The sequence below is a fragment of the Fringilla coelebs genome, assembly GCF_963513975.1.
Source record: "Fringilla coelebs genome assembly, chromosome: 1".
Classification (NCBI taxonomy): Eukaryota; Metazoa; Chordata; class Aves; order Passeriformes; family Fringillidae; genus Fringilla; species Fringilla coelebs.
In genome coordinates, this window is record NC_140028.1 from 14,428,147 (window position 1) to 14,455,228 (window position 27,082).

At 37.2% G+C, this 27,082-nt stretch overlaps 1 protein-coding gene across 1 annotated transcript in view; it reads left to right on the plus strand.

The window, feature by feature from the left end:
- The window catches only part of TAF2 (TATA-box binding protein associated factor 2), a 58,485-nt gene extending 35,017 nt beyond the window's left edge, over window positions 1-23,468 (plus strand). Inside the window, exons 19-24 of the mRNA XM_084203654.1 lie at window positions 4,249-4,318; window positions 5,830-5,939; window positions 8,199-8,428; window positions 11,017-11,169; window positions 11,583-11,688; window positions 21,853-23,468. Of these exons, the coding sequence (XP_084059780.1) occupies window positions 4,249-4,318; window positions 5,830-5,939; window positions 8,199-8,428; window positions 11,017-11,169; window positions 11,583-11,688; window positions 21,853-22,118 (935 nt within the window). The 3' untranslated portion in view covers window positions 22,119-23,468. The remainder of the gene's footprint in view (window positions 1-4,248; window positions 4,319-5,829; window positions 5,940-8,198; window positions 8,429-11,016; window positions 11,170-11,582; window positions 11,689-21,852) is intronic.
- Window positions 23,469-27,082: the final 3,614 nt, after the last annotated feature.

The window sequence follows — 27,082 nt, forward strand, 5'->3', positions numbered from 1 at the left end:
CAAACTGATAGAAATAATGTTTTCTCATTAAATTCTTGACCTTTTATGGATGATATTTATAGTTAATAACTGGCTCAAATAGGAAAGTGTTTGTACTACAAAGTAATAAAGTACATATTTAAAACAGCTGATCAAAGGGGGTGTTATATAAGCAAGATAATAGGGTAAGTTGCTTGAAACCTACAGGAAGCTAAAACTTGAGTGGTGAAAAGTAGTAGATTACTTGAAGTCAGTGGTTGAGCTGAACAGAGTTTTTGACTGAGCTCAGACAAGAATACTGCTGTACCTAAATGCCTTGCCCCTTGCTAACAGCTTTTTCTCTGATGCAGAGGTAGCAGATGCAAATATCTGTCTTCTATAAAGTCACTACAATTCACCACACAGCCTGCTATCTAGCTGGTCATCAGTCATTTCTCAAATACAAGCTTCCAGCACTGAGCACAGGAGCTCCTGCTCCTGCTTTAAGACTAGTGGGTTTTTGGTGGAGGGATGATCCAGAAACTCAGTGTGCTAACTGACTTCTACCTCTAGCCATAGAGAAGTTGGCAGTGCTTGTCCTGCAGAGCCCTAAACCTGGCTTTGGAAGGAGAAATGGTTGTCCATCTATTGCCTAGAGATCTGATTCTCGTTGTTCTGGTTACCTGATTTCCAGTTCACACTGGATGCAAACCAGCTGCTGTCAATGCCTGTTGCTTGTGCCAAAGCTGGCTTTTAACAGTTCTTGTAAAGGAAGCTGACAGATTTTGTAATTTCCATAAAAAGGAAAGTCTGTGTTTTCTGGGTGGAACTTTCAGAGTAGGAATAACACTACCTTTTTTTCAGTTACTTGAAAAGGAATAATTTCTCCATGGAACTGAATAACTTGGGTTTTTTTTCCATTAATAGCAAGGGTTTTTTTGATAAATGGTAACTTTTTAAAATGCTTGAGGCAGCATACAAGGGCTTGGACAGTTTATCTAAAGTGGCTTGAATTGAACAGGGTTTATTAACTTTTTAAAGTTAACTTGTGAGAGCTATAAGACTATTAATAGTTACTTGTATAGAACAAGGCAGTTGCATACTTAGAAGAGATAACAAACTACTCTAAATAAATAACCATTATCAAATTTGATGAATGTTAATGTTCAGTGTCAAAGATACTCTGCTGCAATTGAGAACTGAGACAACACTGCTTGTAATTTGAAAAAAAATCGCAAGGGGATTTTTGTTTCAGAAAACAATCACATGTGTTTACATCAATCAGAAGTATGAAAATCTACACATGTTGTTTTTCCCACTGCCTTCTCCTAGACAAACTGGCAAGCTACAGAAAGGATGGGTGGTCAGTGCAGTGGGTAAGAATTCAGGTCATCGGCCACACTCAGAGGGTGGTGATCAGTGGTTTTTACTCAGGCTGGCAGTCTGTCACAAATGGGTCCCCAGGGAGCATCTTCAGAAATTATGTGGAGAACAGCATTGAAAGCAGCCTTACCAGGTTTATTGATGTGAATGCTGGTGGCAAGGTGGTCACATCAGAAGGGACGGACATCTCACAGAGAGACCTGGACAGGCTGGGAGAGCAGGAGAGCAAGGGCTGGATGAAGTTCAACAAGTGCAAGGTCCTACACCTGGGACAACAAAACCAAAGAGCCCAGAACAGGTCATGATCTGTGCTTGGGGAGCAGCATCACTGAAAGGGACCTGGGGATCTTGGTGGATGAGAAGCTGCCCACGAGGCAGCAATGTGTGGCTGCAGCAGATCAGATCCTGGGCTGCCTCTGCAGGGCAATAGTAACGAGACCGAGATGTGATCATCCCACTCTGCTTTGTACTCAGTCTGCACTTCAAGCAGCGTGTATAGTTGCAGCCCTCACAATTCAAGAAAGTTGTGGGCAGACTGCAGAGGGTCCAAAAAGGAGCTGTGAAGATTATCAGAGGGGTGCAGGACCTGCTCTGTGTGGGAGGAGTGACAGAGTTACCTCTTTTCTCCCTGGGTAAGAGAAGGCTTAGGGGGGCTTCATCACAATATTCCAGTACTTAGAGCACAGCTGCAAAGTGGATAGTGTGTCTCCACATTTGGAAAGGAGAAGGATTAACAAGTACAAAAGATGTTTCATCTTGAGAGATGCACCAAGAGATGTTTCATCTTGATACAAGAAAAGTGTTTTTTTGCTGTGAGAATAATCAATCAGTGGCACAGCCTCACCAGGGATGTGGTGGAGTCCCCATTGCTGGAGTTTTTCAAGATGCAGTTGGACAGAGTGCTAGATAATCTCATCTAGGCTCCCTTTCCCATGGAAGGCTGGAGCAGATGATCTTGTGAGGTCTCCAAACCAGGCGTGGTATATGGTTCTTCTGGCTAATAAGATTTGTTCTGCCTGAGGTCAGGTTTAATTTATCATTGCTGTCCAAATTGTTTCATAGTTCCTAAATAAATTTGCAGTGCAGGTTGAATGCATTAGTAGCAAAGCTTTGGAAGCCTAGAAGGCTTAGTTTACACTATAAGGCAAATAGCAGGGAAGACTTACTTCATTTCTAGCAGAAATAAGTTTAAAACACCATTTATTTTTTTTAATCACAAAAGTGTGGTGTTACATGGTTTTGTTGTCCAGTATAATCAGCCTAAAGGATTAATCTCCCAGACTTTTCATTTTCTAATTGAAAAGCATTTTTAAATCCCTTTTGTTAGTCAAAATAATTACAGTTTGCTAATGATTGTGACTTCATGTTTGCAGTGTTGCAATTCTTTGCTGTGTGGTAATAAAGTACTATTTTTGTTACACGCAAAACAACTTTTGTTTGTAGTGTTCTAGCTGCCTTCTGTCCCAAGCCAGGAAGAGCAGCTGTGCATTGAGCTGTGCACAGGAAGTCACTAATCCCTTAAAAGTATGTTCTCTGCATAGTTTTTCAAAGGTTTCTGGTTTTTAAGGCAAATCTGAGATTGTAGTTCTGATCTTTATGGATACAGATTTGCTGGCATCATCCAGAACTGTGTAGCCATGCTTTGCACAGTCACTGTCTGAGCTAATACATTCTGCCTCTAAACAGGGCTTAGTGGAGCCTCACCAGTGTAACCCGTTTTGTTTTGGCTGGACTGTGGGAAGAGCAGGGCTGACTTGCAAGTGGCCTGCAAAAGACTCTCCAGTCATCCTCTAAGCAGTATTTTAATGTAGTTGCCTTCTCCTTGCCCAGAAAGGGGTCTTCAGTTCTAGTTGTCCAAAGCATTTTTAAAACTTGTAATAGAATGAAGTGCTGGTTCTTACATTATAAATAAATGCCTCTTCTGTTAAAAGCAACTTACTCTAATGAAATAACAAAAAATTAAAAGGTATTAGAATTGATTGGACTAAAGAAGTTATATTTTAAAATTTTGACTGAAAACAAAGCAAAATAAGGACAAAAAGTTGAACTGAGGTATTTAGAGCTAAAAATACAATTGGCTAGGGGAAGAAAGAAATACATTGCTAGGAGCACAAGATGGAAAGCAATAGAAATGGTTTTGGATCTCTCTATTCAGTAATAATTAATACACTGTCTTCATTGTTTGAAGAAATGAGAAGAGAATACTGCTGTAAAAATCTTACAGTTATGCACCTGACAAAAAGATCACAATAAAAATTCTTTCATGTTTTGTGTAATGAGTGATGATGATTTCTCATGTAGTTTCCTAATCTGCAATATTACTCTGAGCATCAAAGAAATTTTGTAATGTAAGTTACATTTCAAACTAACAGGCTGACTGTTTCCCATTTTCTACAAGCATGTGCTCATAGGCTTCAAAATCCATTTTAGCTGCAAAGTATACTGATTTGAAAACTAATGAAGGCTGAGGGGAGCATGATTGCAGTTTTGTATAAGCCCTGTAGTAGTCCTCTTTCTGTCCGATGTAAAGATAGTAATCTTTCACAGATTCCTGTGTATGAGAATTGTATATTCTCTACAGAAGATGTTATGCTTCTGATTCTTGAAAGGATATTAGAATGTGTTCATTTTAGGAAGCACACAATATCAAGATGAGCCCTTACTCTGATTTTCCCAATCAATGCTCATGCAAATAGTCAAATTGGTTGTTATTGAACAATTGAAGCATGTAAGACTTTTGTAAATGTTTCTATATCTATGTAAAGTAAGACACTTTTTACTTTGAATTTTCTCTGTAATTAGTGGAATTCCTCTTTATGTGCTAATTCAGGAACTCATTATTGTCTTTATCAAAATCCTTCCAATTTATATGTATTAATAGGCATTTTGTTTTATTTTGCTTTGCAGTTGATAGGAGCTATGAAGAATTACAGTGGCTTCTCTCTATGGTTCAAAATGATCCTGTACCCTACATAAGGTGAGTTAATAAAAGACAGGTTTTTTACTAATGCTGAGGCTATTAAGTAAGTTGTTCACCTGGAATCACTAGAATAGATCAGATCCTTAACTGCTTCTTCACAAAACTGTTTTTCCTCCTTGTTATTTTACATTAATTGAAACATGTTTAGATATTTCAACAGTTCACATCTCAAAAATTAGTATATTCTGTTCTTCTTCTGCATTATGTTATTTTTTTCTTTTTTGTTCTACCTTGTGGCAGAAGTCTGAAGTTAGAGATTATTTCCTGATCATAAAAAGTGTATAAATATGATGTTGCATATTGCAAAAAAGTCTTCATGATACTTAGAAAAGCCAGAGGCTGAGACATAGTGCACACAATATTTGGACACCAAGGGGTGTAAAACAATTGTCAGACTGTAGATGGGGTGAAAGGATCATGTGAAAATGTGGTGAAATTTCTAGTATTTCTTGTTTCAACTTCATTTTCACACAAGTGGTTGGATATTTTAGCATGTTCATTACAAACCTATGAACACCAAGGTTCATAATAATTGGTTTTTTCCAACACTTTATTGTTATGACCACCATTGAAATACTGAGTTTCAAAGTTAAATAACACTACTTTTACTCTCTCTATATAGGTGATTTCTTACAAATACCATAGCTGCAAGGTTGTTCTGTTTCATTTCTGTCATTCTTGTTAATGGAAATAAATACAGGTTAAGCTTTGGTCTAAGAAGGAGATTTAATTTTATTCATATCCCTTTAGAGGAGTTTAAATTTTGAATTGAGTGTAATGTGTTTGCCTCTTCTAAAAGAAAATGCAAAAAAAAGAAGTATCTGCAAGAGTCTTCTTGTTCCAAATGTGTCAGACAGCAAGGTGAAAGCTGGCTATACAGAGAAAAATTGTTAAAATAATAAGTAATGAAACAAAGAATTCATTAAATATTTTCAAGGCCAAGTTTGAAGAAACAAAAATGTATCTCCTTTCAGCTCAGTCTGTAAATACTGTAAGCAGCATGGTAATGCAGGATCTTCAGAAACCAAAGTAACCTATGAGGTGGCAGTGTTTGTTTCCAGGAAAATGTGCAAGTCTTTGGGTCTGCCATTTTGTATCAGTCATAAACATTTACAGTTATTTAAAAACTCTTTGGTATCAGTATGTAAGGAGGTTATTTGCCAGTGTTGCATCTTCTTGGTAAACTTCCAAGTCAGCGTGCAAAAAAAGATCATGACTAAACAGAAGAGCTTAATGTAGCCTACAACTGTTAACAGTTACGTCTGAAAACATCCTGCTGCTTTGCACCTTACTTTTTATCTCTGAGTTATACTGCTGAAGGTAAATATGTGTCTAATGCATATTGTGGACAGAAGGAAGAAGAAAGAAGGCATAAAACATTGGTTAAAAATTTGGAAGTAATCATGGAAGTTTAATAAGTTTGTAAGAATATTGCAAACTGAACAGACTTTCTATCTTTAGGGTTTTTCTTTTGGATTTAATAAAGATTATTTTTGTGTTTCTTTCAGGCATAAGATTTTGGATATGCTGACTAAGAATCCACCTTTCACCAAGAATATGGAGTCCCCCTTATGTAATGAAGCTTTGGTAGATCAGCTTTGGAAACTGATGAATTCAGGTGAGGGTTTTTGATTTGGTTTTTGGGGTTTTTTTTTTTTTTTTGTTGTGTTAGAGTTTTTATTGTGAGGTTTTTTGAAATAAGTATTAAAAACTTGCTTCAGAATATGCTGAGAGCTCTCTTAGTTTCAGTAGTTAGAAACTGAAAATCCAGTCTTAGAAGCTGAATATCATCTTTGTACTTCCAGAACACTCTTAGTGACATAGGCTACCAAACCTTGTTTTTAATTCTTCTCATTACTGATCTAGTCTGCTTTGATGTCCTTCTGCACAGAATTATACTTTGAATGTTCAAAATTGTACAAAGCAAGTGTTTTCTCAAGTAACAGTGTCTGTTTTACACTTAGAGTTTGCTTTACATTAGATGGTCTCTCTTTGTCCTCTTTTTCTCAGAGAATATGAGAGGAGAGCACTGATACAGGTAATTTAAGTTAGGTTTTTAGAGGTGCATTATAGACCTAAAACTGATTTGCCTTGTGAGATTTAAGAAAGATCCTAGTGAGAGAAAGGCTTCCATCTTTACCATTGACCCGTTTTTCATTACTGAAGCAGTTTTATCCAGTCCTGACAAACTGCCCTTTAACATCTGGCACATTACCACACAGATTACATATAAACATTTATATAGCTTTTTTAGGTCATTGCAGGCTTTCTGTTCTCTGTGTGTCATTATATTCAGTGTTTAAAAGTTTACAGCTACACTCCAGGGGTTGAAGTGGGGAGACTACTAGTAGTTCAGTTTCATAGGAATTGCCAAGTGTCAGACACAGAAAATAAACAATTTTGATGTTCCCATCAGAGAATTTGTTTTTGCTTTTTCATGAGAGAAGAGAGTGTGCAGTGTTACAAGCAGGACCTCTTTTTGTGAGTAACAAATAGGGTATACATGCTTATTAAGGTTCATGGGGCTTTAAGCACCTAAACTTCTATGTCTCAAGATGACATAATGTTTCAGTTAATTTTCTGTAAGGGATAACTGTGGCATTCCAGGGTGCCTTGAAAAAAATTGTTGATGTGTGACAAGCTAGTAGTCAGGTTTAAAGGTCCATGATTCTAGAATCATGAGTTGCTTTTATTTAACATAAGCACATGTAATGGAGAACAGACTCTGGGGCTTTTTCTGTGTAAATCTGAATTAAATTGATAATATCACAACAGTTCTAAAATTAATATTTTTGAATGTGTCATTCTCTGGGGATTATTTTAATGTTAGATATGTCCAGATTAATATTCATATGCTTTCATTTGTAACTGGGTGTGTGTAGCTGGTCATTTGTAAGGGCCCTGATACGGGCAAGCTAAGCTTAATCCAAGTGCTATTTTGACCCCGTAAAACTACTATTTACAGGGATAGGTCTTGTAATTTTATTTTGTGCTAAGTCTTGCACAGCCACATTAATATGGCAGTTGGCACATCTGTGTCTTGTTTACCAGATATAGTTCAATTCCTGCTGGGGAACAGTATGTTCAATAAACTTGCAATCAGTCAAGAGCTGGGCTGAGTTAACACCAGAACTGCTGTATTTGCAGCATTGCACCAGATGTTTAATGTCTTTCTGTTGTGATTGGGGCCAAACGTGCTTGGACCATTTGTGTATGAAGATATTAAAGCAGTATTTGTAGTGAAAAATAATAAAAAAATAAAGCATTGCAGTAAGAATACATAGTTTGAGTATGAATACAAAGTAAAAGTATTGAGTATTCAGTGAAGTTCATGACGTAGTAATGATGTTAAAAAGCATGTTTGGGCATTTCTCTTATCAGTGCAGTTTCCAGAGAGTAAAGATCTTAGTCATGCTTAAAGCTCTTACTATATTTTGTGGAATATCCACAAATATTTGTGGATATTCCTCAAATTGGTGGAATAGCTGCAAATCCATTGATACAGGAAGCCAGTTTGGTAACAAAATCTTCTATTTACTTGTCCAGTAGAAAAACTTAAGAGCACAACTTGAAAAATAAAGGCATATGGGTGTGGTTATTTTTCTTTATTTTTCATTATGTTATTATAGCATTTACTTTTCCAGTCTTATTCTACTAAACAAGCCCAGGAAACTCACAGCCCAGGCAACTGAAAGCCTTCCTTTTAAACAGGAGAGTTAAAAAAGAAAGCAAGTGAGTAAGAGCTAATAAAAGGCAGGAATAATGAAGGAAGCACAGAAAATGTCATACTCTGGTGGGCCTGGATTACTTAAGCTGTTATATTTGTGGGAGAGGAGGAGATTTTATCTCTGTATTAACAATCTCTTTTGTATTTTAGGAACTTCACATGACTGGAGATTACGATGTGGTGCTGTGGACCTCTATTTCACACTCTTTGGCCTCAGCAGACCTTCCTGTTTACCTTTACCAGAGCTTGGACTTGTTCTTAACCTGAAAGAAAAGAAGGCTGTACTCAATCCAACGATTATCCCTGAATCAGTTGCAAATAATCAGGAACCTGTGATCAGTTCTAACAATCATGGGCAGTCAGTAGGATTTCAGAACACCGTAAGCACAAACCATCCGCATCCATCCTATTCAGCGGGCTCCAAGCTCTTGCATGGGTTGCTGATTTAATTTTGTATTGTGTTCAAGCTTCTCATGCTTTACCTAAGCTACCTTCTGACCTCATTGCTCATTATTCTGTCCACTTGAAAAGCTGGCGTATACCATGACTTTTTTGGCATTTTTTAACTGTTTTGCATTGCATATGCAAGCTTTTAACTTGGGTTTTTTTTTTTTTTCTAGTCTCATCATTTCCGTTTTTTATGAAACTTTATATATTCCTTATGAGATATGAAATGATTCACAGAAATGTTTGATGCTGTGATGAAAGCTTTTTTCATGAGACTGTTTCTTATAGGCAATTTATCCAATTTTCCAAAACAAAACCTTTTATCAGTAAATCTATTGCATCTTAAAATAAATAGATACTCCTCATTTTAAACAACTTAAAATGATGTGAAAGTTGAAATTTTAACACATCTGCATTGAACATTTGAATCTGACATTTTGGTATTGCGCTCTGAAGGATTTGTAACAACTTCTGAAGAATGACATACATTCAGTTTGGTATCTTTCTGGATTTGGAGGCTTCAGTCCTAACACATATTCCATTGTGTAGTTAGAAAATAAATTTTTGTAAACTATTAAGGTCATACTTTCCTCAAGAATAACTGCCACTGCTGCAAGACCCAAGTATATTTGTTGGACAAATTTAATTGTGAGGAGGGAAAAAATCAACAGACATGGAAATAATAAGTGATTTTTCCTTAACAGTTTCAAAACCAGCATGTGATTAGCATGTTTGAAACTCTTTCCACCCTTTTGAATAGGATGGTTTACTCTTACTTTATCATAGTTAATGTCTAAATAGTTTTTATTGAAAAGTATGCTGAGAGTACTACTTAACAGTACCCTGCAGGCCCTTTCCAGCAGGGGGAGAAAATGCTGGTAGTCAGATATTGTTAGACCTGTCCTGGATATTTACAGAGCATGTAGTAAGTCCTAATTTGCTGCTCCTAATCATTAGAATTAAATAGCAGGAGGCATTTTGTTGGCAGATTTTTAGGCTGCAGTTCAGTGAACACCCAAACCTTTTTTGCAGCCAGACTACCAAAAGATTTCCTCTTAACTCTTCTTTTCCTAAACTTTCCTGTCCCTTGTGTTAGTATAGTAGTGGTTGCTGCAACAGTGAGCTGGATCAGGGAGGATCTGGTTGAACAGTACCTTTTTATGAACAGATATTTCAGTTTCCTGAGCCAGTTTGTCACGTAGTTGTAAAAATGCTTGTGGCACCCCAGGACAGAAACGTGTGCGGATGAGGCTGCTTCATTTAGCAGTGTACTGGCTTGCACTGGTGTGGAAATACAGCACTGGTATAAGCCTCAGTTTATACTTCATTCCTTGTATCTTCTTCTATTCCTCATCTTCATTCTCCTACCCCTTACCTTAAGGTTACCATTTTCACTGTAACTCCCCCAAAATTCAGGGAACTGATTTTCCAATACTATAAAACAAAGACTGCCTCTTATGTCAGACAAAGTTAATCCAGAAGCATTTCACAATAGCAGTGCTTTGGACAAAGTAATAGGGATGAAAAAGGGAAATGCATATTTGTGGGGAAAAAAGAGTAAACAGGTGATAGAATTTATCAGATTAACTAGATTCTTCAAAGTAGACACTGAGAACATAAACGTGTTAAAATCACTACTGATGGAGTAGTGCCATTGAAGCTACTGAGGATGACTGAAGTTACCCACTTCATAAAATGGAACTTGAATTGTTCAGGGCAAGAGTTTGTGGGGCTAGAGTGCCCTTTGTAGGATAGAAGAAGAGCAGTTCAGAGGAACCGTATATGCCCTTGAGAATATATAGTATATGTGCCTTTTATAGTTTTTAGTGAGCTTTTAATCATGTTTGCTTCTGTGAATGCTTTATTTCCCCTTCTAAATTTTGTCTGTTGGACTTGTTGAAACACCTATCTCCTATTTTCATTACTATATGTGTAACTTAGGAGACTCTCCTATTTTTCTATTTCTTTGACCTTGTTCTTTCTATAATCTAAGCAGATTTTTACAAAACAGCTTTATTCTTTTTTAATAAATATTGTTGTAAAATAAAGAAAAAATTATAAATACTCATTATGATTTGTACTAAGTAAAGTAAGCTTTAGCTTTTAAAACAAACTAAAAGAAGATTTAGCTAAATCCCATGTGTAGATCAGAGGCTATCACAGTTTTTTACCTGAGATTTGTCCTGAGGAGAGTCTGCAAGGCACAGATTTATAGACAGGCTATTCAGAGGCAGCAAATGTTGTTGCACACCAACAGTACCATGATTGTGAGTAGCGACAGAAAAGATGCCAATGCTAGATATGCAGAGGGAGCAGGGATAGAAGTAAAGAGAAACTATGTTTGTAGGAGTGGTTGGCACAAATCCATACAGGGTTTTAGAAAATACTTCTTGCCTGAACTACAGAGAAAACTTTGTTCAAATCACCCACTTTGCTCAGAAGATTTTTCAGGTATCAGGTCACTTTCTCTGAAACATGGATCTTGCTATCTTCTAATTTTGGTCTTTTAATGCTGCTTCAGGAGGATGATCATCTTATTAAGGAAACAGCATCCAGCATTTCTGGTCATCAGCAGGGGGTGAAGAGGAAGGCTGATATGCCACTCGGGTCTCCATTGGAGCCAGGGCAAATACTAGAGAAGAATGAAGACAGTAAAGTCAAACTCAAAATCAGAGTAAGAAATGGAAATTCAACTTGCACAATGTGTAGGGTGCTCAGAATAACAGCAGCGGCGTCTGCCGGCTTCCCTTGAAGCTGTGTTGAAACAAAAGGCATGCTGTGTATGTATGTACAGCAGTTGTTATGCTTACTTTGGCAAAATCATTTCCTATCAGATTCTTTATTGGCTGGCAAGAGCTAAAGTTGACAGATAATGCTCTTGTTCACACAGCTTCACAGTAAATTAGAAAGAAAGAAAGACACTGACCCTTTTTAATTTTACTGAATTTTTATTCTTTTGCAGTGGTAGATATCACTTCCTTTCCCTCTCACCCCCAGTTTACCTCAAAAATAAAATATATTAAATTCTGTTTAGTGATGTTTTTATTAATTATTAGCATCTGCTTATTTTTTTTCCTGATTTCTTAGTTCTCAAACTCTCAAGAGGAAGAAGAAATTGATATGGACACAGTTCATGACAGCCAGGCCTTCATTTACCATCATTTGAATATGCTGGAGAGACCATCCACACCAGGTAGGAGTAACTTTATAGGCAGGGTGGTTGTATTTTTTTAACTGCTTCAGTTGTGAGGTGCTTTTTGCTACTGCTTATTTCCATACATACAGTGTTGGTAAGTGTTAAATGTTACTGGAATTCCAGGAACTGCAGAAAGGGTGCATAAGAATATTTCTTTAGGTTTCAGTAGATGCACAGATAAGTGTATATGTGTGTGTTTTTACACATATCTAAGTAAGACACGTGTAAATCATGCTTATGAAAGTGAAAAGCTAAGGAATGAAAAGAAGAGCACAAAGTTTAAGTAGAATCCCATAAGCAGTTAGGTAAAACTTGTTTTGCCATTGGTTTAATTTAAAAGATTACAATTTCAAAGATTAAAAAACAGCAAGACTCCTCAGATAAAAACACCCTCAAATATTAATGATTTATAACTTAACATTAGCAAATGTTAAAGCCTCAAAGATATTTAAAAGTGCTTTCCAAAGTTGAAAGGATTGCATCTGTGAGTGAAATTGTTTCATTTCAAGCACTTCCTTTCTTTTACTGCTTCTCTTAGTATCTTTTTTTATACAATACTTGACAAAATTATTCTCAAGACATAGTGTTTCTTAGAAACTTTAAAACAGGTTGAAGTTCCACCTTCTTTGTTTCTCTGTCACTAGCCAAGAAATTTGGTGGTTTGTCTCATCTTCTCAGAATGTTTTAACAGCGTGTCTGAAGTTCAGTTCCAGAATGTGCCAGTGGAGCAAAGCTGAGGTCATGTGACAACGTACCAAGCATTTTGAGGGATCTTCCGTACAGATTCAGAACAAGATTTTAAGGTTTCAGTACTGTATTGTGTAAAAGTGAAGTTTTTGGCTTTAAATTTCAGAGTGATTACCCTCTTGCTTGTTTTTCTGTTTTTATCCAGTGGCTGCCTAGTGTAAAACAGAAACAGACCTTAGCAGCATGATCTGGAATGTTGGTTCCATCTTGAGTTGCCCTAGGTCCTGAGCTATGCTGACAGGTGACCTTCTCTGCTTTCTCTGTGACCAGGCAGTTTAGTCGCCCCATTTAAGGGAAAGGCTGGTGGATGCTGCTGCCTTGAGGATCCTGCTGAGGTTGATGCTTTGGTGCCAGTGGTGCAGAAGCTGGAGGCTTATATTTCATTATGAGCCTTGGACATAACATTTTTCCTTCCTTGGCAGATGCTCTTGCCACTAAAGGAGTTTATTTCTTTTGATTTATTTTTTTTTTTAATAAAAGGTAGCTGCTGTCACTTCTCAGCTGAAAGATTAAGGTCATATGGGGACATTAAAACACAGGGAGGTCTAGTTTCTGGATTCCAGATGGCCTTCAGTTAATGACATGTGCCTACAGCCAGCTCCACCAGGACAGCTTTGCTGTTAGGTATCTAGAGTAGCAAAACCCACAGCTTTTTGATTTACTTCAGCAGGGTAAAGGAGCAGGCTGCATATAGGTTACTCTCATGAACTTAGGAGCCTGTATCTGCAAAGCTTTAGTTTAAACTTCTCAGAGCTGCTTTGAGGTTTGTTCTCAATGTTATGGTCAACCATCACATTTTCTGTTGTGGCAAAGAATAACGCATCCAGGGCATGCAAGTGCAAAGCTGATCTGCTGAGAATTAGTATTTATAACTCTTACATGATATTTTGGAACAATTTTTTCTAGATTTACACACTCTATGGAATATAAAGTCATAAACAAAAGTCTGCCAAATACGTCACAAATAGGACTTAGGGGACCCTCTGTGTGCCAGCTCTGTGCTCTGGGACTGCTGTGGATTGAGTTTGTGCTGGGGGTCAGGAAGGGTAAAGTCTGACCAAGAGTGGAGCAGTGGCCACTTAGCTGGTGCTTTTATAGACCCACAGCAGACACAAGCTACTTCAAGTCTCACTTTTATCCTGAATGACCTTCTCACCTCTGCTGTTTAGGCATTCAGCACACTGTAATGCATTTTCTTTCCTAGGTAATAAATGAGACAAATGCCAGGTTTTGCACCAGAATTCATTTTAAATAGTAAGCCTTTGAAAAGCATTATTTTGAAACACTTCAGATTATTTTATTCTTTTTTTTTTGGATTGTGTGGTTAGAAACAGTTCTACTTCACATATTTTTTGCTTCTAAAATTTTACCTGTTTCTTATTCATGGCATTTTTCTCAGAAGCAGAGATATATGAATTACAGACTGAGTAAATAAAGTTCAATCTTTAGGGAATGGTATACTGCTGAGAAGAAACAGATGGGGAAGAATAAAAGCATACATAAATAAAATTGTTCACACTTAGGAGTGTTCTGTTTTACAAAGGAATCCCGTGGCATGTGAGGTTTTACAACAGTGATGGAGGATGGGTGCATTTCAGGGAGTGATTGTTGTGAAATAGATTGACCGGAGGTTCTGAAATGGTCTCAGTGTCTTGTTAGTAAATCTGCCTCGGTTCTGACTCCTGCTTGGAAGGAGTGAGCTCTTAGTCCACCCGCAGTGTTCCTCCCCCAGCTGTGGGCTCTGTCCCCACGTGTCACATGAAGTGTTAGGTCATCAGCTGAACACAGCATGTGAAAAGCAGCTGCCAGGAGGAAGTTCATGTTGGGTCCTGTAGTATCTGTGGTTTTTTGCTGGATTGTTGGGTTGTTGTTTTTTTTTCTATTTCCCAGACCACCCCAAATGATCATTTGGGTTTGGTCAAGTAACCCCCCCTAACACCAGGAAAATACTATTTTCCTTTAAAAGCTGGGGGTGGGGGAGTGAGGGTGAGAATGTTTTTGCATGGTTCTGCCCATGGATGTGAAAAGTTAAGGCTGAGACAATAACAAAAAGTTTTCTAATACAACACATGCTGGATTACAGGTTTCAGTATAATAATTACAGCACCTGTCCCAGTTCATAGAGAAAATAATTGGTTTCAATCCTACTAAAGCATCCTGACTATGATAGTAAAACTGTGGACTCTGGCAGTTGTAGGGGAATCTAATAATTTTATCAAGAAATTATTAAAACAAACAAAACATAAGTTGTGAATTTGTCTAAAGAATGCTGTTGTGATGATTACTCATCTGCCCTTAGGGCTGGAAACTTGGTAGCCTCCTTTGAACCTCCAAGGCTGTGCAAGGTTACATTTCTAATGTGAGAACAGATTTTATTTGCTATTAATCATCAAGAATATCAGGAACACTCCCTTCACTTAAATCTTAAAAGACTTTCAAGATGAGATTTGTAAGCAACAGATTTGATCTCTCAGGCTGCAAGGTGACTTGTTGCAAGGTGACTTTGTTGACTTCAGTGAAATCAGATAAAGGTACACTTCTTTAATATTTCACTCATCTGAAAGTACAGTATGAGAAGTACAGTCAGAAGTAACCTTTAAAAGGTTCTGCTGTATCTGTCAATGGTTATTGATTGGCCTGGTCTTTTCTGCTTCCAAAATGAATGCCTGGCTGTAAGGTTGGATGATCTGCCAGTGAGGTTACCTGTCATTATAGCTCATCACTGATGAACACTTAATTGAACTTTTTCCAGCTAGTTTTGATGGTTTGAAGTTGATAAAAAGCAGCATCCAATTCTCTTTATTTCTGCAAAGGAAAGAAAAAATAAAATACAGTGATGTTGTCTTAGTGCACTGGCAGTTCTTTTTCTGATGACATTCAGGGGCAGTGAGCTTTGAGGACATCCTGAGAATTCAGACTCAGATCAAACAGATTCCTTGGCTGATCTGTTAATTGTTTTGCAGTTTTCCAGGATAGTCAAATTGGAAATTGGTGCTGCTGACTTTGTGGTTGCTTTCTTTACTGCGTAGATGAAACTTTGGAGGTCTAGACCACAGTCATAATGTTGATCAGATTGTGGTCTTGTTTATCACAGTTACTGCACTTTCAGGAAATTATGGTTTATCTGGATCAACTTTTTTCTGAAACATTTTGAAACTGGACATACTGCATATGCTGCAGTAAAGTGTAGAGGTAAACTAGTGTAGTTATTATGTTTAAACAGTACATTTACAGCAGCAGATCCAAGCCTGGGGTGCAAATCACTGCATCTGGAGTTTGGATGCAGGAGTAAATAGGAATTCAGTCCAAACTGTGTGAGAAGCCCTCTGCAGTTAGCTGTAAGTGCACCAGCACCACAAAGTCCAGCCTTTAGTGTCTCTCTCCCAAAAAGTTCTATGAAAACATCAGCACAGAGACAAATATATAAATGAGCACTTCTTGGATTCAAGGACACTACTGACACTGATGACTTTTTGCTTCACTTTCTAAGGAGGTAAAAGTTGTTACAACTATTCTGATAGAATGCCTTATAATATTAGTACAGTATCTGTTATGCTTTATTACTCAAGATGTAACTGTTTCCAGAGTAACAGCTCATAGGCTTTGAGGTTTGTAGATAAATTTGCCTGACTGAAATAGTATGTGGTTAATAGTACACTTCACAAGGAATGGTGTTTTCCATTGCTTAACTCTAAAGTAAGGAAAGCAGCTTTAATAGAAACACAAACCCTGCAGATAGTGACAACAGAAATGAAAATTGCATCAGTGTGTGGCTGCCCTGTGTCAACTCCATGATTTAATAAAAAAAACATAATACTGTAGCTGTGACTGTCTCTGAGAAAGCAACTAATCACTCTGAAATCTAGAGGATGAATAAGGCTAGGAAGTTTTCAAGTGAACTGCCTGAAACTGTTAGAGGCACACAAAGTATTCTGAATTGGCTTCCTGATTTAGATCTTCTTTCTTTCAAAAACAGGGATTTCACTAGAATGTTCCAGAATACTAAAATAAATGTAGTAAAAATAACACCACAGTTAAGATATTATTTTAGTTGTAAGTATAAGGCAATATAGTTGCTAAATGAAAGTCATATGAGGAAATCAAACTTTTAACCAGTAAAAACTGCATTTTAGTTCAAACACCAACTTGTATGTACAATACTTTAGATTTACCTTTGGTATAGGTATAAGAAATTGTCTATCTGGTTTTAAATCCCACTAAAAAATTGAATTCAAATGAATCTGTAAATTTGAACTTGTTAAAGTGTTTATGTTGGTTCCAAATTAACTGATTTCCTTAGCATATCTTCAGAAAACCTTCAGCTGGTTCTATGTTTTTTTAACTAGACCTTTGTTTTTCACCCTCAAACTTTAATTTTTGTCCCATGGACCTTAAAAGAGCACTCTTCTAGGGAGAAAATTGATAACCTTTTTCAGAGATGTATAATTTGAAAATTCTGGTTCTTTAGACTAATTACAGGACATGGCATTCTGGAAGCCTGAAATCATTTATGCTTGGTAACTTTTTCTGTGTACTTTGTTGGTGGTTCAACAGATGCAAAAACACAGCATTAAATTAAAAAATAGTGCGTCTTGGATGTTTCCAGAGTAACACTAAAAAGAAAAGAAGAAATAAGGAAAAACAGGGTAGTTTTGTTTTTATGGTATTTTCCATTTTCTAAATGTTTTCTCTTTAGAGAAAATGCTAGCCAGAGATGCAGGTCAACTGCTGTGCAAAGAAGCGCATTACCTTTCTCATTGGCGAGCTTTCTTTGGCTTCTGGGGGAGACACGTGACGTGCTTGTGCGCTTGTATCGACGTCCCCCTCTTCCCAGGGCCTGTCCCTGTCAGGTGCTGCAGCACCAGCCTGTCCTCAGGACCCATGACCTTCACACTTTGCTATATTTGTGAACTTGTCTTCTCCCCCTCTGATGTTTCAGTAAATTAGGGTGCAAATGGGGTAATTTCAAACAAGTGTCAAATTGTAAAAATCCTGTATCAGCCAGCTGTTTTACATTTATTAGCCATGCAAAGAAACAGAGGCTGTAAGTTTGTGGCATCCCACTCTCTTCACACAAAATCAGAAGCATAGGAGGGACCATATGAAAGGTCTCACAAAAGCCTGTTGGCCTGTTAAAGTTACAGGTCTTCATACTGTAAAAGTTCAGAAACAAAATATGAGAAAAATAGGTGAAACACTCTAACCAACAATGTAGTTCAATGTTAATGCACCAATGAGCACTAAAACTTAAGTGAACAGGGTGTTAGAATTATCTGACAGCAATTTGTATTATCACAGCAAATGTTACTTTAAAGCTTATCAGGATCAAAATCCCTTTAATTTACAAGATTTGTGTTTTCATATTTTATTCTCTCTCATGACATCTACAGTATTTGTATTTGTCCCTGGGGTAAATGATACACAAATATTCTGATCTTTCCCCCATGGGATCATAATCCTGTCTAATTTTAAGCACCTACCCAGCTAGCTGAAGCACCACAAACCCAACAATTACATTGGACTTTCCACATGTGGACAGACACATGTATGTGCATTTTCTTCCAAGGAATGCTACTAACCACTTCAGAAGGAGCTCCTGGGCTGGCCCTCCACTTACTGTGTGTTTCTGTGTTTTGTGAAACTCGGGTTTCAGTCCTGCTCTCTGTGCCAGGAAGAAGTGGGTTCCCTGCAGGAAGAGGGAGTGCTCCATGCCTCTGCACCAGTCCTGCTTCCCCCATTGATAAAAGGATGATTATATTGCCCTGTAAGGCGATTTCTATTTAGCCTTGCTTTCCTTAACTACGCTTGTCATGTTCCCGGCATAGGCTTTAAGTAGGAAGAAAAAAAAGGTTCTGTAGGTTCAACACTGAATTTTATGCATGGAGATCTGTAACATTTTTGATAGAGCTTTTATAGGTCTGTCCATTTTGGCACACACCGAGATTGGTAGTTTGTGATCAATCTTTTGGAGCCATCATCCAGGATCAATATATTTGATTCTTGATTTCAAAGCACTCTTTAACAGTAGGAGGAAATTTTCTGGCTAGCTTTTATTTTTGTATTTAAAAACCCAAGAGACTAGAGTCACTATTGTGACTCTATGAAGAAATGGTGTGTGTACTCCTGTTGCTGGCTCAGTAGAAGCAGATTTTTGTAATGTCATTCTTTCATTTCTTACTGATGTCTTTTCCACATTATCAATGTTTACTGCCTCCCTAATTGTCAGTAGCCCTTGAATTGCAGTTGGATCCCATTTCTCCCTTTCCTGAAGACCTTCCTGCCTCTCTGTGTGGTCACCACCACTCCTTTGGTCCTGTTGGTTTCAGCTACTGTTGTATTTGCTCCCTAACTTACCCCAGTCAATGGTGTTTAAGTGCTTTAACAAACAGATTATTTTAATAACACACCTGAAATAAGTAATGAGGTGATAATACAGACTGTTGCCTTAGCAGAGCTGGCAGTTCAGTAAACTGCAGGAAATTAGCACAAGTGGCAGGTCATGTAACAGAGTCAGGAGAGTCTGTTTGGTTGCATCCTCCATCTTCACTTTACACTACTGCTGCATCATCCCTGCAGACTTTAACCAGTGTTTTTATACCAGTTCTGATTAAAATTCTTTTAAGTTCAGAGGCTTAGCTTTAGTTTGAGGTTGTTGCAAATGTGGTGTCCAGACTTACAGGTTTAGTTTCCATACAAAAATAACCCCACAATTTGGAATTAATGGAGCTGAGAAGTTTTAAGAGTTTGTGTCATGTTGTGTGGGGTTTTTCTTCTATTTAAAGTTTGGTTTGATTTTGCCATGTGTATGTTAATGTATCATGTACCTGTAGCTTGAGAACACGTGAGAATATCTTCAGGACTTTAGGTCATTTTTTGTACATTTTCCATACAACCAACCAGTGGTCTTCAGGCTTTTTGCCAAGACCTTTATTTCCGTGTGTCTAGGAGCTCTGTTTGTGTCACTGCCAGTTCACCTGTAACTACTGCAGCCTATTTTAACAGCATCAAATACTGCCTGCTTTGGTTTGCTGAGATACAGCCTCCACCCTTTCCTTTTCTAATGGCCTGAGCCAGATATACTCCTTTTTCATCATTGTGTCATCTGTTTAATGGCTGGTTTTGTACCCTTGCAGCTGCTAAATAAAGTTGTGTAAACAGTAAATGCTTTAGAGGAAGGAGCTCAGTTGTGGGGATAGGTTTAGATATGGGAAGAATTCCTTTTAAAAATAGAATTGGAAATAGTTACATAGTAAAGCAGTCTTGTACCTTTTTACATCAAATGCAGTATACTTGCACACTTGTCTTCATTGTTGAGAACAGCACCAGACAACAATGTAAAAAAATGGTAGTAGGTATGCACTGAATTCAGCAAGTGGGAATTGAAATTGGTGTGCATCTCCTCTACCTGCCATAAGATACATTAGAAAGTCAGCAAGTCATTTCCACTTGCTGACTTTTTCCATTCCATCATTTTACATTGTTGTCTGGTGCTGTTCTCAACAATGAAGATGAGTGTGCAAGTATACTGCATTTGATGCAAAAAGGTACAAGACTGCTTTACTATGTAACTATTTCCAATTCTATTTTTAAAAGGAATTCTTCCCATATCTAAACCTATCCCCATAACCTGAGCTCCTTCTTCTAAAGCATTCACTGTGAGTTCTAACAATAAATTTTTGCACTGCTGACATGAGCTTACTGCTGCTTAGTTCTGATTAAATAAAAATTAAAGCCTTTTAAAATAGTTTTATATTGGAGATGTATATTTCAAGTTTATAGGAAACTATTGTACTTCAGACTAGCCTCCTTCATAACCTCAACAGAATTTCATATTGCACCATATTCCTCTCTTGTGGTTAAGACCAAACATATTTCTAAAAAGACATCATTTTGCTGCTTAAGACTTCAAGCAGTAGAAATTCCACCATGTCCCATAGTAAGTTATTGGCTATCCTCACTAAAAAAAAAAAAAAAATCTGTTTCTATTCTGACTTCTAAACACTTCATATAGATGTAGATTTTGTTTTTTCCAGATATATTTATAAACAAACAAAACCCAGAACATCTGTACATATATGTAGAGAAATCTAGAAATTTTCCTATACATATGCATGATTGAATCAGTCCTCAGTCTTTTGGGTGAGGCTAGAAAGATTGCTTTGAACAACTGGAAATTGTTCTCAGTACTTGCTTGTCATAGTGCAGGGAGCTGTCTCTTTAGACTTCCAGGAATCATTACCATAGACAAATCATTCTTGCCTGTAGAGTTACACAGCCAACCAACAAAAAGATGTACTGGGAAGTAAATGTGTTTTCAAATATACAGAAAAAGATAATTGCACAGGAACATCAATTAACATCATTTCTTGTTATTTAATTGGGATATTTTCACCAAAAACTAGATGGGAAAAAGCTCCATATTTAAAGTAACAATGAAGCAAATCTGTTGTAAGTAATCCTTAGAGGATTAGTCGCCTTCAAAAATCTGCTGCTGATTTTCTACATTTATCTGGTTGTTAAAGCATCCTTGCAATGTGAGTGATTTGATTCAATTTCTGCCTAAAGGAATCTGAGTGTTCCTACCTTCCAAATGTTTGCACTCTTCAACAAAGATATCCTTAGAGTAATGCCCTTTAATCTCTACTATTGAAGCTATTGCAGTCTGTCTGAAATAATGAAATATTAAATGAGCCAAAGAAAGAATGAGAAAATCATTCCTTAATTGAGATGTCTTGGATCATATGTCCTTCCTCAGATTCAGATACCAGGCTTGCTCAATATATAACTAGTTCTAGTGTACTTGTGAAATACATAGTGATAAAGATGGTATAATTGTATTTATTAGGATCTAGTTTTGTTTAAGAAAAAAAACCTTATATAATCTTTCAAATAGGCTAAATTGGTTGCAAGAGGCAATTTTTAGAAAAATCAGTTTAGTTTTCAGCTATCAAAAGGTTTGTAGGTTCTTGCAGGGAGCTTTACCTCCCAACTAAAAAGAGTTCACATCCCAAAAATGCACTTTATTATGTCAGTCTTGCACTTTATATCAGAATGTTCACAAGCAGTTATATTAGCATTATTCAGGGTACAGTGGCCTTCCTATTCTACATAAAAATGAATTTCAGGAAGCTAGTATAACTTAAAGTTCTTAGGGCTCTTTACAGTTCCTAATTGTCTGGGACACTTTTATGCTGTTGAGGAAGGAAGGACCGTCTCTAAAAATTGTCAGTAGTGTGGGAACTTGAATGGCATGTTCAAAACCTTCTCTGAAGCTAAATGGTTAAGCATTGTTACAGACTCCATGGCTTTATGTTTAAATGATAATGTAGGTTTTATCTAATATTTCAGAATTCCTTATGTTTGGAAACAATGCAAGTTAAACATTAGCTAATCCCCCTGTGTCCATTCTTTCAGGTAAGGAGCAATCTTCGGGGGAGATAAACATGCACCCTGTCTCAGCAGCTCCACTCTCTGTGTTCAGTAAAGAATCAAACTCCTCCAAACACAGTGACCACCATCACCATCACCACCATGAGCACAAGAAAAAGAAGAAGAAACACAAGCATAAGCATAAACATAAACATAAACATGATACTAAAGAAAAGGAAAAGGATCCTTTTGTTTTCTCTAACAGTCCAGCCAGTGCACGATCAATCCGTTCCCCATCACTTTCAGACTGATACCGATGGCTTCTCTGGAGTTCAACTTGAAATACTCTTGGAGTGGTTAGAAGGATGTACATAACTATAGCTTCTATCTTTTTTTATGGAACTAAGAATATGTGAATTGTCTTAGCAATTCAGAAGCTCTGCCACCTTTGAAGCCTTCTTTTTGCATGTGTGGTTGTTGAAATCTGATTCAAAAAATATGGTTTATGATTCTGACTCATTTTGTATTTCACTGTTCTCCACACCTCCCACTCTTTTTTCCATTTAAAACAAAGAAAACAGCCCTTTATGTAAGAGCCCCATGTCCACTGGCAACCCCCTGCACATCACGCTTACCATGTGTATTGCCAGAATCAATTATGGTTTAATCCTTTGAAGAATGTTAAGAGGCAGAGTATGTTTTAAGCAGAAGCCAATTGCCAAGCCTTTGGTGACAGACTGTTTCCAGAGCAGTATTGTATAACTAAGTGTAGATCTCAAAAGACAGGGATTTTCTTTAGTCTTCAGCTGACCTGTTTCTTGCTTTAACCATTGCAACGTAATGTCAGACTTCTAAAAGAACAACAGTATGTAGAACATTTGCATTTTTCAGATACTAAAACTCTTGAAAAATTCCAGGCTGCTTTTAAGCTGGTGGTATTTATTATGGATATGAGCCTTTTAATATGATTAAATTCTGCAATTGTTTTTGGAATTTTAGCAAAATGCGTAATGCATGTTTTGTCCTGTAATCAGGCTTTTAAAAATCCAATAAAGTTTGCGAATTATTTTGACAGAGGCAGGATTTTTTTCTTCAAGCTTACATTGGAATATGCTTTTGAAAGATGCTTGCTAAAATTTAAAAATTTCTGAAAAGTTTAAAAATTAAAACATTGAAAAATAGGTATTTCTTCCTCCTGACGGGTGGTTTGTTTGAAAGCAAAATCAGCTCATGAATCCACAGGAGAAATATATCAGTAGATTAAACTAGGTCTGGGATTTGGAATGATGGATGCACTTAAATTTCTTTAGCTGTGTTCTATGCAGTGTACTATTTGCATCTAGGAAGTGTTTTATTTAAAAACTTAATTTTTAAAAAGTTTTAATAATAGAGATAAATAATCTCTGCTACTTTTCTTTATATGTGTAGAGGCAGTGTTTTATTTCCATATACTGGTTAGCTTCTGTTGCCCAGAGTTCACATAGCGTTCTATAAGGTCGTTGTATTTGGGTTACATTTTTTTTATCAATTTTCACAAATTTTTATGAGAGACTGATTCTCATCCTTAGAGCAAAGAGAGAAAGTTCAAGAGGGACCCAATAAGACTTTTTTTAAGCCATATTCTGTTTCATGAAAGTTAATAAATACTTTTATATTCTATACATGCTGGTGAATCCTGTAGTTCTTGGAATAAAAAGTTATCTGTAGGCTAGAAAGATGATAGGCTCAGGTACTTTGTAATATGCATATACTTATTTTGTTATTCAAGCACAACATCATTTTAATAGTGCAGAGATCATTGTGCTGATCATTGCCTTGGAACCTGGATTCAGACACAACAGGCCTGGGCAGCCTTGCAGCCTCTCCTGCTCTGCTGCTTTGCCATGTCAGGGGCAGCCCACCTGGGTTTCCTTTTAGCAGTAATTGTGAGCTCCTGGAGCTTAGGTGAGCTAAAGGTGCAAGAGGAACACCTCAGCATGGGTTGGACGAGGTGCTGAGGGTGTCTTGGGTACTCACCATGTGTGCAGCTCAGCTCAGCACTCCTTGTGAGACAGCGAGTCACAGCTCAATGGAAATATTCTGAGGTGTTTTTCCTTGGCTAAGCAGTGATGTAACAGTGCCAGGGGTGTTTGTGGGAGACCTGGGCTAATAAGCAATGAAAGCTGGCATTGTTTGGGAGATTGAAGGCAGATGCATTTATGTTTTAAATGAGGTCATGGATAATTTATACTGGTGTAGTTTCTGCTTTCAGAGATGTGAATTTACACTCTTAAGCTGAGAGAAAAAGTATTGTTCAGTGATATAGGCACAGGACTGAGGCAGAGCTATAGCACAGGAATTCTGCCATCAGAGGTTTTGCTGTATGACTTTAATTGAACTATTAAATACATGCTGAGAAAATATGGTGAAGATACTGCAAACAGAAAATTGGAAGGTAGGGGAGGGAGGGGGCAAATCTAAAAAAACTTTTTCTAATGCGGTTTCTAAAGTTACATCATGCTCCTCATTCAGAATATCCATTAATGTAATGGAATACAAAGTTTGAGGTCTGCAGGTGGTGCAACATGGACAGGCTATGTTCACAAACTGGTAAGTGTGCTCAGAAATCAGAATAATTTGGCAGATTGCACAGGTGATTTTAAAAAAGCAAACTGGAATACAGAAGGAATGAATGTGAAATACTGAACTCCAGGGAAAAGGAAGTGCATGGAAGGAAGCCATTCTCCCCATCTAGTATGGTGCAGTGAAAAAAAGAATCTGCTTGGACAGAGGTGAGCACTTTGATACTATTGCAAAAGTAAAAGTCACTTAAGGATTAACAGGAATTTTTCAATATAAGATGTGAAAGTAATTGTTCTATTGGGTGCCAGCAATCTGGGGCAAAATATTTTAAGAAATAAGTGGGCAGATGGAAACAAGAGGTAACATTGCATATAAGAAAATACATAAACAGAACTGAGTGTTCCTGGTCTAGAATAAATGAAGTCTGAGGGAGGAACTTGCCCTTCACATACTTAAAATATTGCGACAACAAAAAGTGTTTATCAGTTGTTATATTTTCTTTGGGAAGGGAGGTATTACTTTGTACACAAGAAAAAATATTTTTATTGAATATTAAGATGAAAAGGATTCCAACAGGCACCCAATGATGATGTGAAAACTCATTTCTTGTAGGCTTTAAAGGAGCAGATTGGCAAACGTTTGGAGGGGATGTTTATGGGATGCTTCACCTGCTGCAGTGCAGGGTCCTCACTGCTATGGTTGTTTTCATGGTTTCTTTAATCTTCTGTTTTTGTCAGTGAAGTTCTTGTGGTGCCTGCCTGGATGTGGCCAGCACTTGCAGAAGGTTTAGGAAACTGAGGTCTGTGCTCTCACCAGTTGTGGTTTAGTTTGAGTTTTTCTTCTGCTGAAAAATTTATGACTATTTCAAAGTTATAACCTGACATTGATTCAAGTTAAAATTTGATATTTGGATGGGGAATTAATCTCTGTTCTCTCCACCTTCAAACCTCATAGATTGCCTGTAACCTATGCAGTTGCTTTTGATCTGATCTGGGTTCTCATTTTTGGTTAAAACTCCTGCTTTATAGTGCACTCTTCTTAAAACAAAAGAAAAAATACTTTATTTGAGTGGGGTGTTAACCAAATACTGCAAGAATGCACGTTACACATATGAGTAATGTGTGGCTGAAAATAAGCAAAGCAGTCAAATTCTGGAGAATTTATTTCAGTATATCAGCTTTTAACATTAATTCCTTTATTCTGTTCAATATAAACATTAGAGCACACATAAGTGCAGGGCAAATATATAATGCTAAAATATCTGTATGTGTTTCTAATGCAGAGTTTTCATTGGGTTTTTTCTTTATTTCTCAATATAATTATAGAATAAAATGTCCACAAAGTAAGTACTGCATCTCTTAAATTTGTAGGCATGCTGAAGCATCTAATGAGGACATAGCTCCTGCCCTTAGGTGTCCAAGTAAGCAGGAGTTTCAGGAGTGTCCCAGTGCTGTGGAGGGAGGGACAGCAGGATGCACCTTCATGGAGTCCTTGGGTGAGCTCATAACATCTCTCTATCAATAAGCTCTGCTGTCCATAAAGCACTCAGGCTGACACAAGGGCTCCTATCAATGAAAATTAGTGTCTTACACTGTTCAGCCTTTGGGAATAGAAGAGCTTCTTAGGTTTAGTTGATTTCATATTCATAGAAATAGAATTTTTTCAAATTCTAATACAAGAAGTTTTGAGTCATGTAATTATTTTCAGTTCTTTATGATAGTTCATTCTCAGAACTTAAGAACCCAGATTTTAATGGAGCATTGGTATTAAACAGCAGCCCTTAAAATACACAAAGTAAGTAGAAATGTTTTAGATGAGATGTAAATACTTTTTTATGTTTCAGTTTTTATATAGTCATTAAAATATATATTCTAAAATATATGTTTTCTTTCTGATTTTATAATTTTAAATGATAATAATATATGAGTGTTTGCATATGAATTAAGTCACAGCAGCTAATATTTAAAGTCTGCATTATTCCATAGTCATCTGATATCATAAATATACATATTCTAAACCCATTTCTAAGGCTTTCTTTGTCCTGACAAATCTACAATGTTAGCAATCTTTGTAGATGTAGAAGAGTCAGGATTTCATTTGAACCACTTTGCATTTTACTGAAAAATCCTTGAGTTAGTATGGTGCTTAGGTTGTGGTAACCACCATAAAGTGACAGAGCAAATGAAAGCATATGTAGCTGGATTTCCTTAATCTCTGAATGAATCTATGTGGGTATGCTTTGGGCTGGTTTAACAGCTTGTCCCTCCTGCAGCAGCAAGCTCTTTTTCCCCCACAGCTCCTGACCCCACAGCCACATGTAGGATTTTTTTGCTAACTGGGCTCTTCAGTGGCATGATACAACTCTCTAAGCTGTGAATAAAATTGGGGTTATTCTTGCACTGTTAGTGAGCTTAAACTTTTGGGCAGAGGCTGAGTAGGCAGCAAGGCTCATGCCTGGCTTGTGAAGTCAAGGGTGGAGTGGGAAGAGGGAGGGAGGGAGGGAGGCGTGAGCAGGAACAAAACCCTCTTTGGCAGCAGCAGCCAGTTCATTTGGCTCCACTGCTTCTTGGGACTTTACTCCGAGAAAATTATACAATAGGGAGAATTCAAATTTTCACATCTGTGCCTCTTTGGGAGTCTTAATTTTGTTGTGAATTGGTTGAGTGATTGTTTTGAATCCGATTCGTTTTGGACATTTTGAAAGGTTGGCGTG